This window comes from Aythya marila, assembly GCF_965140915.1.
Source record: "Aythya marila genome assembly, chromosome: 3".
Classification (NCBI taxonomy): Eukaryota; Metazoa; Chordata; class Aves; order Anseriformes; family Anatidae; genus Aythya; species Aythya marila.
Window position 1 is genome coordinate 114,809,780 of NC_139044.1, and position 17,876 is coordinate 114,827,655.

At 37.1% G+C, this 17,876-nt stretch overlaps 1 protein-coding gene across 1 annotated transcript; it reads right to left on the reverse strand.

Annotated features, from left to right (window-relative positions):
* Window positions 1–373: 373 nt before the first annotated feature.
* LOC309876206 (cysteine-rich venom protein-like) lies at window positions 374–15,046 on the reverse strand (the record flags this gene model as incomplete). The annotated part of the gene is made up of 7 exons (XM_082756210.1): window positions 374–615; window positions 1,335–1,423; window positions 2,123–2,217; window positions 2,379–2,524; window positions 3,056–3,146; window positions 4,333–4,689; window positions 15,011–15,046. The coding sequence occupies 7 exons, from the start codon at window positions 15,044–15,046 to the stop codon at window positions 488–490; spliced, it is 942 nt and encodes a 313-aa protein (XP_082612336.1). The 3' UTR covers window positions 374–487.
* Between the last annotated feature and the right edge of the window lie 2,830 nt (window positions 15,047–17,876).

Consider the following 17,876-nt stretch of genomic DNA (forward strand, 5'->3'; position numbering starts at 1 on the left):
TTGCAGATCTTTGAAATACTCATAAAGTATTTTCCAAATGGAAAAATTATAAACAACTTCAATGAAAAGCTCTGTTTGTGAACATATTTTTATTTAGCAGGAATGTATTCCATTTATAATTGAAGAAAAGGTAACAGAAGAAAGTTAAGTGGAATTTAACATATTTCCGTGTTTTAAAAGTGTATTTCCCATTAAAAGGAAATGAATCAGTGGAAGATCCACCAAAAGGAAAACCAAAAAGTAACACATTAGTAGCTTAATCATGATTTCTATAAAGCCTAAAATAACATCAGAGGTTATCTGAGCTTCTAGACTAATTTGGGACTGAAATAATTGTGCGATTTCATAAAAAAAAAAAAAAAAGTTTACATACAAGTCAATCTGAGCTGATACTGAGCGTGAATGTGCTTCGTGGTTAGTTCTACTTTTTTTTTTTTTTTCCCAATAAGTAAGTCCCAAAGCAGCTACAATGACATCCACCAGGATATTAGACGATTTGAGTGTTGCATTTACAGGTAGCAGCACACTTCTCTCTCACCACCGAATGGCGGCAGCCAAACAAGGTTTTCATATTTTTGCAGTTTGGAAATGCATCTCGATGCCTGCAAGGATTGGCTAAAATAGAACAGATAGAAAAAAAAAAAAACATGAAATATTGATTGAAAAAAAAACAGTGCTGGTCTGATACTTCTGCATTTTCCATCATGCATCTTCTCATTAATTTTCTTGCCTACTTAGCCTTTATACCTTTGCTCTGCTGTTCAAATTGCTTGAATATTATGTAAAAGGGAAAACAGACAGAAAGGTGGTATGTTACAGTTCCTATCTATTTTTATGCTTGGAGTTGCTCCACGTGGAAGTCGACAATATAGGTCATGTGGAGCTCTTTATCTATACATGGGCATAAACATATGAACTTTCACGATTTGTATGTACGTGCACTGAAGATGCACATGCACATGAAGACATTGTCTTGAGTTTTCCAGAAGAGGGCAGCAGAAGACTGGCGATGTGATCAGTCATAGTCATTGCTTGACAGCAACACAACGCACCCACCGGCATAGGATGGATGAGGCTGGAAGGGATTTCTGGAGCTCATCTGGTGCCCCCACTCCCTTTCCTCCCCCCCCCCCCCCCCCCCCCCCCCCCCGCTCAAAATCGTGCCACTTATGGTAGGCTATTCTATTTAATCAATATTATGTGTAGAAGGAAAACGAAGGAGCAATTCTATGACGTCCTACCTGCAGATTGGCAAAAGGTAAGTATGAAGGAGGAAAAGGGAATGTCATTATTTGAGGTAGTGCAATGTTTGTTGTAAGGAGGCAAATACTTACTGCAAAGCCCATTGTCGCAGTGGCCGGGACAATCTGCACATCTTGGTCCATTTTTGTAAGGTGCAGCCACTTGCATTATGTTATTTCCTCTGAAATTTGAAAGAAACACAACACAAAATGAGATCAAGATGTAGGTCTGAGCCACTGACAGTTTACTTTCTTTATCCCAATGAAAGACATCCACACATTTTGGATAAAATGACGATTTTCATAGATATTCATGTTTCAGTTTGAGCTATGCATAGAATACAAGAATGTTGATTTTAAATCAAATAGGTGTTTGGGGAAAGAAAACTAATTGACTATTTGCCTTTGTGTAACATTATCAGTTTAAAAAGTCTTATATGCTTATGTGCTTCCTGGCTGTACTTTTCTAATGGCTTTCAAGTACATTGTGGCTCATAAGAAAATTACCTCAGCAGCCACCTTCTGACATGAAGGAGTCAGGGATATGCTCTTTACCTCTGTGAATATTTATTTGCTGCTGGCTTTCACTTTTTGTTTGTCTTCTTTGTGGTCAAATTTATAGCATGATGCCTGATCCTTACACAGACCTTTCTTTATTCAAATGCTAAAATTTCCCAAATTTCTGTTTCAGTGTGAAATGAAATAAATATTAACATTTAATCTAATGTTAAAAACACAATTCATATGCGTGTTTTCAAAATTACAAATGGCTAAAAGAAACTATAGACATTTGATCCTACAAATCACCAATGGACTACTGGAGTTTTTGAAAACATATCCAGAATTATCACATCTTAAGAAAATAAAAAGGCAATACTTACGGAGGACAGTAATGGCAAACATAAAAGTAGTTGTACTGGTTTCTAGGACAGTAGGCAACTGCACATCCAACCTGGTAGCTGTTATACCACACTAGCTGTAGAATCAAAAATAAACATTTTTTTTTCAGAGACATATTTTCTTGAATTCTCATCAATGACATTTTTTTTTTCTTCTGATAATAAACGCCTCTCAGCAACCTTGATTGTACACATGTAATTCTAGTGTATCATTGCAGTTTGCTTCAATTATCCATACCTGAGCATAGCTCTTGACATTGGCATTCTTTGTAGTTGCTCCAAAACCATACTTGAAATTGGAGCCCTGACTGTTCCAGACTTGGATTGTTTCAGCCCATGTTTTTGGTTGAGATGAGAGCAATATATTCTCACCGCAGGTGATGCCTGAAGAAATAAAGTAGGTATATTTTATTACATAGCAAGGAAGCAAGTTGTAGGGTGGAAGGTATGACGGGGAGAGTGTAATTACATCCTAAACAAAGGGTCTACAATGCCAACCTATTTCCCCTGTGATTTTAAAGAGGACAGTACACTTGATCTTATGAAAGTGTCAGGGAATGCTACTTTGATTTTGGTGAGCTTTTAACTACAATGTGCTACACAAAAATGTCTGTACTTAGTCATACCCACAGTCTTCTATTATGTCATCTTGTCTCCAGCAGGAGCTAGGAGCTAAAAGAGGGTACTTAAAGACAGGTACAAGAACAGGGCAAGTACACAGCTTCCCTCTCTCAAGCTCCAACAGTTTGTCTTTCAGGGACCTTCTCTGACAAAGATGAGGTTTTTGTGTTTAAAAATTCTCAAAAGATATTCTACGACATCTTAAAATGTATCCATATTTCTACTTCACATGAACAAGGTTCATCTGCAAATCAACATTAACCCATAAGCTTAGGATCGATGTTGTTTATGTACCGTCAATAACTCTCTGATCTGTTGGACTGATTTCCATTTCACACTTCTTTGCCCATTTCTGAGCATTTTTAGCAGCTCTCTCATTCCAAACCTGAAAGACACAAAGGAAGAAACAAGTCACAGGCAAATTTGTGCAGTCCATGAAGGAGAAGAAAAACATGGGGAATTATTTGCACTTGGAGTGCTGAATGCTTTGGGTTCCTTAAAAGAAAGCAAAGGAGCTGTGCCAGTTTACACTACTGGGCATGGGGCATGGGCACCATATTTCTTCAGCTCTTAAGGGCTGCAGATCGAGCAATTCTGTAGAATATCACAGTCCAGATCTCCAGAAAATCCTGATTTATAGAAATGTTAAAACATACTATTACCTTCTTTTACCTTTGTGCCTGAATTAACTTTGTGAGGTACAGTGCAAACGGTACAAAATTGAGCTTCAAGCCTAGGAGAGTTGAGCTTCAGCTCCTAGGTGGAGCTGAGATGTAGTGATAGACACCAGCCAGTCTTTGAAGCAGGGGAATGTTTGCAAGTCTTACCATGCAGACTTAACCATAAAGCACTGAGCAGCTCTGCCCATTGAATAGGTATAACAAAAATATCAAGAGTGATGTGTATGGTAACAGCAACGAGCAAAACAAGTTCATCTGAGGCCAGATAGCTATGCAGGTCTAGGCCTTTTTTTGCCTTCCCCATTATGTTTAATTCAGAAAAATGCTGCTGGTACCCCAGCTCCACCCTTGCTTTGCCCACTTTCCTTCATTCAGGGCGTATGTTTCTTTTCTTCCAAGGTAAAAGCTTTCCCTGAAAAAGATTGCAGTTTATGCCTATTGCAATGAGAAAACATAAGGCAAGAATTTGTGATTCACTTTGCAGGCTATATTAATACAGGTTTAACAACAATAAATATGTTTAAAGATATGGTTGCAGTAAGCCTGTGTTTATATTTTCTCTAGACAGATGTCCCTAGATAAGGGAGATTTGCCATGTTGCTTAACTGAGTTTTTCTAACTGCAGAAACTAAGACATGTTGGTTATGAGAGAGGTTTTGAGCAGCGCTTGGGGCATGTTCTTTGCAATAATTTTACAAGTGCTTACAGCACTGAAGTGTGCAGACTTAAAGCATGAAGCCTGCAGAAACACAGGGATAAAATTCTGATTTCTTAATCTGAATCCCAGAGAACCTTTCTTGCCCTATCTACTCACTGACTGTGGGTTTTTTAGAAGGCTACAATCTTCTGCTAATGATCTGGAAAGCAGGGTAGTGGATATGCATAGCTTACCATCTTCAGCATGTTCCTGGCTGTTGGAACTACAGATCTTCTTATTTGATTGTGTTCTTTAAGGATGACTTGCTTGTTTTTCAGCTGAATAATATTTTGTTGCTGAAGCATCTGTTGTTTGCTTTGCATCTGAAAACCATTGTATTTCTGTTGTGCTGGTTGCTGAGGTTGCTGAGGTTTCTTTATTGGTGGTAGCTGTACTGGTTTCTGTATTGGTCTGATTATCTGCTTGTGTATCGGTTTTTGTGCTGGTATGTGTATTGGTTTCTGTATTGGTTTCTTTACTGGCTTCTGTATTGAGTTTTTAATGGGAAAAGGTGGAAAGAGGGGTGTGTCCACTTGTTTACTCTGATACACCTGGAAAACAGTAAATGATTGTTCCAGTTATCCAAGGTTTACTAAGCAAGATAGACTGTGAAATTCTTGTCAAAGTAAAGCTGCATGGAAATTCTAACTTTCCTTTATTGGTTCTCCTATTCTTGTAACTGGTGATTTATTTATTTTTTCTCCCTCCCTTCATTTGAACCATATATTTAATAAAGAGATGTGACCCTAAGTGAAATTTGTGATTAGTATTTCTACCTTCAGAAAGAAAGATTTCTACTCTTCATGGAGAAAGCTTAGCTCTGGAACCAAATGTCACGACTGGTTTTGACCTTCTGTGAGTACTAAAAAATTCCTAGATCTCATCACTTGCAGGCTTTGGAAATATGTGAAGCTGGATCAGAATTTAAAGCCCTTTGCAGACCATCTTCTGAAATACATAAGATCAAGAAGGCAATGAACAATTTAAATTGCCCCTTATCCAGTGATGACAGGTTTTGAATCCTGGCAAAGAACAATGGTAGCAATGCCCACATTAGAGTTTTCAGACTAGAATGTTCCTTGGGAAGGGATTCTTCCTGCTTAATATCTGAAAATGAATCCTCTCAGTCTAAGCTAGACACCTTACTCTTAGTCATTACTGGAGAGGGCAGACATAGCTCATCAAACAAAACCCAAACTCCTTTTTCAGACTGGAAAAGCTATTCCCTAGAAGTACCTCTTTCTCCTTCCTTTGTTTATAGTGAGAGCCTGGGAGAGATCTAGATGATTAATATTTTGATACTTAGGTTGGTGAGATGAATTTCACCATTAGTGTGATGATTTGCATGCTAGGAACAAATTCATCTTACTTAATTTTAGACATCTATACCATAGATGTAAATTTCTAAAAGTCATTTCAGTTTGCCTTCATGGTCAATGAGAAAACCACAACATGAGAGAGACTAAATTTTAAGATGTCCCAATAATATGAATAAATCTCACTTCCCCCTGCTTTGACTTCAGAGCTCAATTCTAGGTTTTAAAAGCTGTTGTCAGTGACCTAGAATGGCACCTAATGCCATTTTAAATGCCCAGAGAGCCCTAACTGTTGTTCCAGAAGGTTAAAGCTCTTTGTACAGCCTGTAGAGCCTCTCATGAATGTCTCAGGCACCTTAGGCAATCTCAAACTGCACTGAGACATTTCTGCTTGAGCAACTAAACCTCCCTCAAGAGGTTTTGTACATCTTGTTCAATTTATGGCATTTACAGTAGTAGAAACTACATCTTGGCCAGTTATCTTAAGCTCTTGGTATAATCAGTTAAACAAGCAATTTAAGACATAGGTCACCTGAGCTTTGTTAAAGAAGGATAGGATATTTCAGATGGAAACGACCTACAAAGATAATCTAATTCAACTATCTGGGTACTTCATGGCCAACCAAAAGTTAAATTATATTAATGAAGGCATTGTCCAAACTCCTCTTGAGCACTGACAATCATGGGACATTAACTGCCTCTCTAGGAAACCTGTTTCAGTCTTTGACCGTCCTCAGAGTAAAGAATTATTTCCTAAAGAAAGAGATGATTAGCATTCCTAAAGAACCTATTTCTTTTCATCCCTTATTAAGCATATCTTGATAAATAGCTCACATCCAAATGTGTACATAGTAGTACACCTTACATCTTACTACATCTTACAAGGTTAAGATCACCTCTCTGAAGAGAAGTGAAGATAAAATATCTGATACTTAGGTAAATTATTTTAGAGCAGTATCAGTTCATATTCTTTTAGGAAAATGTATTTTAAAAATTATTTTTGTAAATAGGAGAACATTTTTTGATAGGCAGAATTTTAATACATAAATCTTAGAAAAACAGGAGTTCATCTTTGTTGTGGAAAGGATGTGCAAATAATAATTTCAACCCTGAATTGCAGAGCTCGAGATCACTCAACCCGCTCATGTAGATATCTAGACAATGTCCTCAGCAATACGCAATATAACTGTTTTGCATACATGAATGGTCCTACCTTTGCATCAGCTTGGTGTATCAAAGCAACCAGGCAAAGGACTGCAGTTATTGGACCCATTTCTACAAAGGAAAAAACAAGCAAACAAACAAACAAACAAAAAACCATTAATATCTGTTACATAAAACTTGTGGTTTTCTGTGATATGTAAGCAAAATGCAAAACAGCCTCAAAATCAAACACACCACAGAGTGTTTTTTTTTTTTTTTTTTTTTTTTTTTTTTTTTTTTTGTGAATGGTCACCGCTATCTCATATGGAGAGAAGGCTCCACCTTGTACTGAGGCAGAGACCACAAGTAGTATAAAGTTGCATGTTTCTTAAAACAGATAGATCAACCTCCTCTTGATTTCTTTATTCAAAATGCCCTGAATTTTTAGTATTTCTTTCATCTTTGCCTCCTCGTATAAAAAAAAAAGTGCTACGAGGAGCGGCTGAGGGAGCTGGGCTTGTTCAGCCTGGAGAAAAGGAGGCTCGGGGTGACCTTATTGCTCTCTATAGATACCTTAAAGGAGGCTGTAGCGAGGTTGGTCTATTCTCCCACGTGCCTGGTGACAGGATGAGGGGGAATGGGCTTAAGTTGTGCCAGGGGAGTTTTAGGTTGGATGTTAGGAAGAACTTCTTTACCAAAAGGGTTGTTAGACATTGGAACAGGCTGCCCAGGGAAGTGGTGGAGTCACCATCCCTGGAAGTCTTTAAAAGACTTTTAGATGTAGAGCTTAGTGATATGGTTTAGTGGGGACTGCTAGCGTTAGGTCAGAGGTTGGACTCTATGATCTTGAGGTCTCTTCCAACCTAGAAATTCTGTGATTCTGTGATTCTGTGATTAATACATTCACTTGGGGCCACACCAATGTGCTGTTCAAGCAAGCATCATCTGTTTTGGGAACTTTTATTCTGGAGTGGGGTACTGTTTACACACATCAACAATTGTCTCCATTTCTTTCCTTCTCCCTGTTTCCCAATCAAATCAGCATCATAATCTCTCAATCAGATGGTGCTGATCACCCTCAAGCAGCATCTGGCACATAAACAAAACCTTCAGCCAATACTGTTGCTATTGGTCTCTAGCTGATAAGATACTTTTTAGAAGCAAATACCACAGCATGCACACAGTCTAAAACCCAATCATATTCATGAAATATTTTTTTCTACATGTCAGAAGAAGCAAATCAAATATTACATATCTTTTTGCTACTGAAGACATACATGAAATTACATCTTTTCAGTTGTTAAAGAATGAAGATTTGGCAAAGTCCTTGGTGAGACAGACTTTGAACTCAACAGTTTATCTTAAAACAGAATGAAGGAAGTAGGGAAAATGTGTAATAAAATTAGTTGAACATAATAAACCTTAAATCCGGCTTCTGAGGAAAATCCAGTGTGAGCAGTACAGTTCAGTGGTAGAGATCTAGGAAATCCTGCTTGACAGGGAAACTATTGGTATAACAACTGTTAAAACTGTAAATCTACTATGAAAATACAGTAGATTCACCAATTCATCTCTGCTAAGTGATTAAACAAACATGTTTATGTTAGGTGAGAAGAATGAGTTAAGAAAGACTGTAAAGAGCTTTTCCTTATGTCAAGAACCAAAAGATTGATTAACATCACAAAGAATTAACAGCAAGTTTCCAGTGTCCTGTAAAAACAACTTATATTTAATTCTTCTTTTAATCAGTGGTGTAAATATTTTTTATTCCTAGAATGATGATTTTGAAGAGATGGCAGTAATACTGTTATTAATATCCTGTTAGCTGTTTATTAATTTTAATATCCTGTTAACTGTTTAATATCTGAAATTGTCTCTAGATTTATGATATAATTTCCCTTTCATTTATGTTGGGTTTATGTTACTGAAGTCAGAGGATTTTCTTGCTCCTCTGTGTGTGAGTCAGCTCTACATGTGTGGTGTGAGAAATTTATGTTTATTATAGTAATAACAGTAATAATAAAAATAATAAATAATGATTGGGGTCCAGACTTATTTATTTATTTATTTATTTATTTATTTTTTTTTTCTTCCATTTCTAAATAGTGCATCAACTCCATTACTTTCATCTTCACTGAGGTGCATTCTGATCTCTGCCAGGGCACATGTAGATCCATTTATAATTCTAGTTTGGAGCTAAATCTCTAAGCAAAATTCAGCACTGGGCAGAGGGCATGGTAATGGCCTACATGAAGTTTTCCTTATGCTTGAGATCCCTTTTATGTTTACATTTTATGAGTATTCTACAGTAGTTTACAGCATAGGAAACACTTTCCCTTGTGATTGGAGCTCACTCAACCAGAGAACATAAACGTACCATGTGGCTATGCCTAGCCAAAAGATCTTGCTAATACTAAATTATATCTTGTGCTAATAGTCACAAGAAAACATTCATGAACAAACATAAGGCATGAATCGGTGTATCAGAATTTTTTTTTTGATGCTTGGCTATGCAGAACTTCAACATACAGAAACAAGATCTTTCTGTGACTACAAAAAAAGTGCTGCAACTGGAAACATAAAACATTTCTAGCTTCAGAAGTAAATTTGATGAAAATACCACACATCTTCAATTGTCAGACCACACAATCAAATTCATCTTTTAGAGCAAATTTATTTGGCATTAGTTTCAAAATCAGAAGATGACTGTTCCCAGATACTTCCATGCCAATACTATACTAGTCGATCAGCTAAATCACTTCTACACTTTTGAAGAGACAAATACCAGCAACATACTTTTATGTAGCTCTGCTTGAAAACTCGTATGTTTCATGCAACTTCATCAAATGTTAAAACAATATTAAAAATCTTCTAGTTAAAAAGCTAGGAACAAATTATATTTGAAAAATACAGTGCAGACTTTTTTTTTTTTTTTTTTTTTTTTGTGTGTGTGTGTGTTTAATCTTGGTACTTCACTCCTCAGAAGAGACTTTTTCCTGCCAGCTGATAAAACTTTCAGGGTATAACAGGTCTGAAAGTTTACAACAGTAAGGATATTTTTCACTTCAGTTACTTTGATATATATATATTTTTAACTGTCTTTGAGTTTGCATCTATAAATTTCATTTTGTAACAAAATTTTCATTCTGCATTAAGAAGACACAATCATCTTATTGTATATGAGAAGATATAATAGATATTTTAAAATAGTATATACCTGAAAGCTTGGACAAGTACTTGACAGCTATAGATAGCAAAATATTGAGTCTAGCTGTACTGATATATACCCACATTCCAGATAAATAAATTCCACATAACAATAATTCAAGTTTCATTAAAAAAAAACAAAAAAACATTTCTTGTGATTGACTATAATCAAATACAAAATGGATTAATATATGTTCACATTTGAAGAATGAAGCAAGCAAGACCAAGTGCTACTTTTTGATATAAAGAATCGCAAATTAGACTTCATGTGAAGTGTTTCTCACCCAGATGAGTAGAATGTTTTCTAAGCAGAAAATGTAGTTTTTTAAAAAATTCTTAAAATTAATAGAAGCATGCATTTTCTTTTAATTACCAGGTTTGGTAAGACTTAGATATTAACTACGTTAGCATGCACAACACAATGCCCAATTAATGCTGACCAAGTGACTCTATGGATAAAATTTCTAATAAATTAAATTCTCCATACATTACCTTTGTCTAGCTAGACTTCTCTCTTGGGAAGAGTGGTAGAAGTCAGAGGCTTTCCTCACTCTGGGGTTGTATATATATATATATACATTCACTTCTCTTTCTTTGTCAATATTTATTGCAGATAAATGACATCAGCTTTGGGGTTGCACATTTGAAAAGAATGAACTTATCTTAAGAAACAGGTGACTGAAAATGAAACAATCTAACTGCATTGCTCTGGATTTTTTTTTCTCTCTCTTGTTTACAGGGCAAGGAAAGGGAAGATAAGAAGCCATTTTGCAACACAAAATGACTTTGCCAAAAAAGCTTGTAGGTTGATCAGCAGGCTGTAGTGCTGAAGTTGTGTTCACAAAATGAAAGCTCAAGTTTTGGGTTAGCTGCTTGGCAATTGTTTTTTCTGTCTCTAGCAAAAGAGTGATATAAATTGTTTGAGGCAGAAACATAAGTCAGCCAGTCACCTTGTGGCCATGCACAGAATGACCTACAAACTGGGGAACACAGTGATATTTTCTTCCAAGTTGTTCCTGAACTTTCATTTACTAAATAAAATGTGTATTGCATTATGTCACTGAGACCAAAAAGCTGTGGCACTGGGCATTACTTATATGCACAATAGAAGACTGTCATCCCATGTGTTGCACAAAAGTAACCTACTTGTAGACTGACTACATATGTGTATCTCTTCCCCTTCAGTCTGAAGAGATGTTTGAATTGTGTTTGATTTATTTTTATTTGTATTTATTTTTTCTCTCCAGGACAGTATCATTTAACTCACCTCATGGCACCTTTACTTCCACTGTCCCTGAAGTAGTATCACAAAATCTGCTTTGGCAGATTCTCAATGCTCAGCTCTGTTCTGTTTAAATACAATTTGTCTTGCTTCCTTCTGTGGTACCTGTTGGCTTTCAGGGGTCAAAAAACATCTCGTCATTCTTTACATGCGGTTCTCTTCCTCATCCTTGCCTTTGCTGTGATGTCTCTACACTGAGCACCATCTTGGCTGATGCTCAGTTGAGTTTACTGTCTATAAATTATAAATTCAATTTTATTTCAATATTTCCTGTTTTCTGCAGAATTTCTGCAGCTGTTGCTGTTGGTAACATTTTAATATTGGATTATAGTTCCTTTGTAACAGAGCTGCTTTTGTTCTGTATTTGTATAGCGGGCAGTACTATGGGAAATTACTTGCGATAAGGTCTTCCATATCCTTCAAAGTTCTGAGATAAGGGCAAGGGGGCTTTTTTCTCTGTGGCAATTTTATTTTATTTTATTTTATTTTATTTTATTTTATTTTATTTTATTTTATTTTATTTTATTTTGTGTGTGTGTGTGTGATAAATTTGATGAGACTATAGTTATTAATATATATAACTACAGTTATTATCTCAAGAAAACCCAATAAATTGCCTACCATTGCTATTAAGATTGCATCTCTATTGACTGTGAGGGAAGGCAGAGTTTGGCAACATCAGATACTCAATGTCTTGGAAGATTGTTCCATTTTCCCCCCAATACCATGTAGACAGTGTTTATCCAAGCTTGAGTAGAAGACTTTAACTGGAAGCACACATTCCCTTCTGAATCACCCCATCCATTGCACTCAGTAATTTTCAGTAGTTTGCTACAATCACCTGAGCTTTATTTGTATTGTTAAAATGAAATAATACCACTGCAACCATTTCTTTAAAACATGCCACACCTGTTTAAATAGTCAAATCCATTTATTTTATAAAGAATATCTGTCAGTTACTCTACAAATCATGGTCTATGGGTTAAATAACTGGGAAGAAAACAAAGATTAATAAAACTGACATCCGGAACCATGGTACAAAGAGTAATTTAACATATCAATTCCCTCTCCCTTAAGTGGACTACCTGAAAGGGTGGAGCACTTTAATTAAAAAAAAAAAAAGAAAAAAAAAAAGATTAATTCCAAAAGATTTTGCAAATATATATATACATATATATATATTTAAATTTATTATTTTATTTTAACATAGATACATCTATGGAAAGTTAGTTAGTTCAAAACATAAACAAATTCAGCTTGAGAGATTTTTGATGTGGAAGTTCTTCCAGCCCATATGTAAATCTGAACTATAAGAGACTGATTTGAACCCAAGCAATGCAGGCAAAATTCCAATTTCTTAAATTCTTCAATCACACTGAAATTAATGACAGCTTAGTGCCTTTGATTAAAATTCATTCTGTTCTGTGTGTTAAGGTTTTGTATAGATGTTTTTCTTAGCCATACAAAACACCTTGAAGTACTGATTATTTTAGCTAATTTTGTTTTGCAAAAAGGAACATTATTAATTAATACAACCCAAATCACCTTCCACTCCATATGTAGAGTAGAACTATTAACAAGGAGATAAACAATGGGGTAATAATTTTAACAGATGTTTACATGGGCATAAATGCCCCCCTAAAAGCTAGCCAAGGCAAAGGCAAGGTACAGAAATGTAGAAGCACTGAGATTCTTTGAAAGCTGTTGGACTACCAGAGGTTTGAGATGCTGGGCACTGACAACTTGTGTGTTGAAAATTGTGATTCTAGCACTCTACTAATACTGTTACATTGTCTTTGATCTGGAGGAGCTGTGTGTTCAACCAGTGTGGAGAACAGGTAGAGTAAATCCACCCTGCCCACAGTAACACATGCTGTAATGTCTGCCCCCAGCTTTTGGAGAAGAAAGCCACTCACCATGGCTTTTCTCCTCCACCTTTCAGTCCAAGTAGATGCACCAACTCTGCAGAAGCTGCCCACTCTGGCACAACTGCAGACTGAAATTTGCTTTCCCTTTGCAAAGGAGATATTTCAGGCACCATTGGCTATCAGTGATTTTTCAGGTCCACCCTCAGAAACAGGCCTGCAGACCTGCAGTGTGACTGCTTCCCATAAGGGCTCAGCTCCAGATTACATAGTTAATGACTTCAGCTACAGCTACCTTTGCCTAAAACAGGCTATACAAACAACTGAAGGTTTTCATGAATGCATTTTTTGTTTGCTACGTGAGTTTGCTGGGAAAAGGTGTTTCTTAAATATAATAATAATGACGGGCAACATGTGGCCCTTTGCCATGAATTCTTGAAAAATGTTTCAGCCATTCATACCACATATAAGCATTTTAACTTTTTCTTGTGCTTGAAGTAAAAGTATACTAAAACAATATTGGAGAAAACACAAGAGGTCTGGTCTTTCTGTAACAGTGTCCAGTTGGTAAAAAATATCTTGGACTTGTTAGGACTGAAAGTGTGTTAAAATGTAGAAGAAAACAGGAAAATCTGATTCAAAAGTCAGTGAATTCTACACAGACTGTTCCATTGGACTGGCCACAGTAAACAAATGACAAACTTTTGGAGCAGTGAAAAGATGCATTAAAGATGCTCCACCTAAAGTCACAGTATACCAGCATGAAGAATCACCTGGAAATGATATTGTTGATTAATCACAGTTTGACTTGTAATAATTAATGAACGTCCTGTATTTGGCCACAGCCAAGCTTATTTGTACCGCAGCTTCTCATCATGTTCATAACAGCATAGAAATGACACTTTGAAATGGGGACCTGCTTCATAAAGGACATATAAAACCTACATAACCAGAGGATGCATTACATGACCTGTCACAGTGCAACTCAATTAAGAGGGCTTTCCATGCACCTCACTGAAACTAATCCATTCCATGGTCTGACATGCAGAAATCATGGAAAAGAGGCAAGAGGGAGCATTCAATTGCATGAAAAAGGTCCTGATAAAAAGCACTGTAAAGGGAGGCATATAGTTCTGGTTCCTGCATCCTGTAATGCCTTTGCCTTTTGCAGAGGCATGATTTGATAGAAAATGTACACACAGTGCAGGAAGCAGAGCTTGGAACACTCTGATTTCTTGAGTGCTGTAATGAGCTGTAGAAAAATAATTGTTAAAAAAAAAAAAAAAAAGTTTCCTGGCTGAAACCGATACACTTTTGCAAGTTTCTGATATTGGAAAGTACCCAGTTATTCACACTAATGTCAATGATATCTAAGTACATGTGCTTACGTTAGTGCTTTTCTATGATCAAGGTGGGGAAAAGCAAATCCATTTCTTAATAAATGAATCAGATGAACAGACTCTTTTGAAAGAAGTCATGAAAGTTAGTTGTATTTAACTAAAAAGGGTATGTGGATGCCTGCATAGTTCACCCATTGTAGATCTATGTCTGTGCAGACCTAAATCTAAATGTAGAAGCCTATATATAAACTCTTGGCACCATTTCATATGAAACAAGATGTGCAAAGCACAGTGCACTGCTAAAGATGCACAGGGCATGGAGAAGACCTGCTCCCTTCCATAGTGTACTTTGAGGTCTGGCAGGATATTCTGAGACACCCCAGCAGGTTCTGGGCTCCCAACTGAATTAAATACTTAGACATGACTATCAAGGGTGTCTTGGGAAAGTCTTATCTTATGCTAAGATATGTACATGTTGTCTTCATTGACCTACATTCAAGTGGATCTCTAGGTGAAAGGCAGATGAGATCAGTAGCACCTGATTCCCCCTGGAACATATCCTCCTGGAAGCGATGTCAAGGCACATGTAGGATAAGGAGGTGATCCAAGACAGCCAACATGGCTTCACCAAGGGCAAATTGTGCCTGACCAGTCTGGTGGTCTTCTATGATGGAGTGGCTGCACCCGTTGACAAGGGAAGACCAACCGATACCATTTACCTGTATTTCTGTAAGGCCTTTGACATGGTTCCACATGGTCCCTATTTTTTTTTTTCAGCCAGAAATTGTTACATAAACAGTAAATAAATACTCCCATCCTTCTGTTTTCTTTGTGACAGATTTCTCATAAATTATGTCTATATAAAAAATTAATCTAATTCAGAAAAACTGCGTTCAGAGTTGTGTGTCTCATAGCTTTGTTTCACCTACCATTACAAATTCAAGTGCATTTACTGACCATGGCTGGTTTAAGTTGTCATCTTTGTTCTGTGTTTTGACTTTCTGCAGTATTTTATTATTTTAAAACCTGGAACAGTGACTCCTTCTAATTCGGTTTGCCAGGTACATGTTGGGACGTGTTGGAACCTTCACACAAAACTTAGTGAATAGGAACTACTGAGAAGGAGGGAAAAGAAAGGAGACATAAAAAGGGAACCATGCAAAAGTAAGATACAAGTATACTAAAAGGAAGGTCAGATAAGAAACAGGACACCATTGAGCATGACTGTTGAATTCATACCCACATGCAGTTATGCTTTGTAGAGGAAGCATGACAATGAGATTTTCAGGTGACTAGAACAAAATTTTGCTTGTCTTGTGTCCATTGACTACACAGCTAACAGCTAGACAAGTAATTTAGCAATCAGCTCTTAAAACAGCTGTTACTCTTTCTTTTCCTCGTGTCTACTGCTGGCAGTGAGAAGTTACTGCAAAATGTTACTGGATTTGCAGTTTGCAAGTGCAAAAAGAAATAGGTATTAACTCTTTTACTGTCCTCAGCTCTTAACAGCTCAATACCTTTGGCTAGTGTCTTTTTTACATTTAGGATTTTGGGGGTGGGAATCCTGTCCCTCACTGCATTTATGTAACTGCAGAGCAGTAGAAAATATCAGTTTTGCTGTAACAGCTGTGGATGTGGGTTTGCAGAGGCTGCAGCTGGGTGCAGAGATGAAATGGATAGGGTAGGAAACACAGGGCTAACAGTTCATAAAACCCATAGCATAAGGGCAGAAGTCTATGATCAGCACTTTGCAAACAGTGCAGCAAGAGCCTTGGGGAATTTGTTGCAGGTTGAAGCTCTTAGGGTTTAATTTCTGATCCATCCAGATCAAACTAAGCAGTTAAGTGTGTTTGCCAAACAAATAGAAAAACTGTGGCCCACAGAAGGAAAGCATGCCAGCTGCGAGTCAACTTGTAGTTGAAAAATTATTTCTGACGTTGGAAGTAGTAGATCTTTCGTGTCCTATCTGTGACACCAAACATGAAGAAGAGGTTGTAGAACACCTGTCTCCATGCTGGACTACCTCAAAATCAGACACTATGCATGAGAGCATTGTCCAAATGCTTCTTGAACTCTGGGAGGCTCGGTGCCATGATCACTGACTGCCCTGGGGAGCCAGTACTGTCTTTTCAATGAAGAACCTAACATCCAACCTGAACCTCCCCTGATATGGAAAGCATGCCACTTTTTAATGTCAGCTTGGGTTGGGCAGTTAGCTAGCCTGATATTCACTGATTTTGAAGACAGTGAAGCCTACAGAGAAAGGATATATTGTGGTGTTGTCATGAAACACATTTTAATCTGTCCCCTTTGCAAGCTGTAAGAAGTCGTTCCTCAGCTAGATGACTCAGAAACTGTAGAGTAACCTCTTCAGAGGAAAGGGAATACCTTACCTGGATGCTTTAATCTAAAGAGAAATTATTATTTTGGTATATGTCTTCATTGCTTTGAATCTGAGCTTTTCAGTCCAGTGACAAAATACAAAAAAAAACAATTACAGAAAAAATCGGGATGACCTTGCATGTAGAGAGGTCAGAAGTGTATTTTGGCCGATGAGACAGCTACAAACCAATTTCTCAGGCTGGGTACACAATGTCTAATTTTATGTCACTTCTTTTGATCAGGTTATAAATCTATGAATATTTTATTTATTTATTTATTTTTACTTATTTTGGTCCAGAATGTTCAATGCTAGAGGTAGAGGAGTGTTTCTTTTGTATTCTTGTTTGTAAAATTGTGACCTAGATGAAAAGAACTCTTTTAGTTACTCTGAAACTACTGGTAGTTTAGGTCACATCAGGCATGTTTTGCCTGAAAATAATTTTTCAGAGCTGTTTAGACACTATTCCTTTTTCCTACTAGAATGGGATTAAAACACCCAAGGACGCAACATGAAATCCATCTTAATTCCCTCTGTCTTAATAGAGAAGACATAGCCATTCTTAATAGAGTTCCCCAAAAGTGGCCTATACATTATTTTGGGGGACCTGTTCGCCCCTATTGACCTCAAGTCTGGAGCTGTAAGCTTAAATACTTCCTTGGAAGCAGGGCAGATATATTGCAGTGTTTCTTTAGAAACTGCAGGCCCTATACATTTAGATGCAGGTGCCCGCAGTGTCTGTGGGTGCCATGTAGGTCTTGCCTTGCTTTTTCCTCCTATTCCAGAAGGGTGTGGGTCTCTCAAAAGTGGTCTGCCAGATCCACACAGATGTACTATAGACACTGTGTCATCTGATATGGTGTGAGACACTTGTGTTTGGGCATCTTAGCCACTTCCAACAGAAAGAGGCTGCAGGGGAGGGAAAGAAAATGTTCATGAGCGCAAACTACCTCTAATCCCTGGTGATCAGGGCACTCTTCCTAGAGGGATATGTGCTTCAGCATACTGAGGCAGGACAGGGATCCGAGTTTCCTACACTGTGGGTGAAGTATTTTATTCACATTGGTGAAGGAGATGGAAATCTAACAATGTTGTGCACTTCTCTTTGTCTTTAATTTCCCTGTAAATAGACTGAATTAAACACATTGTTCCCTGATGATTGGGGTGATCCAGTGTGAATTATTTCTTCTCTAATTTGTTTGAGA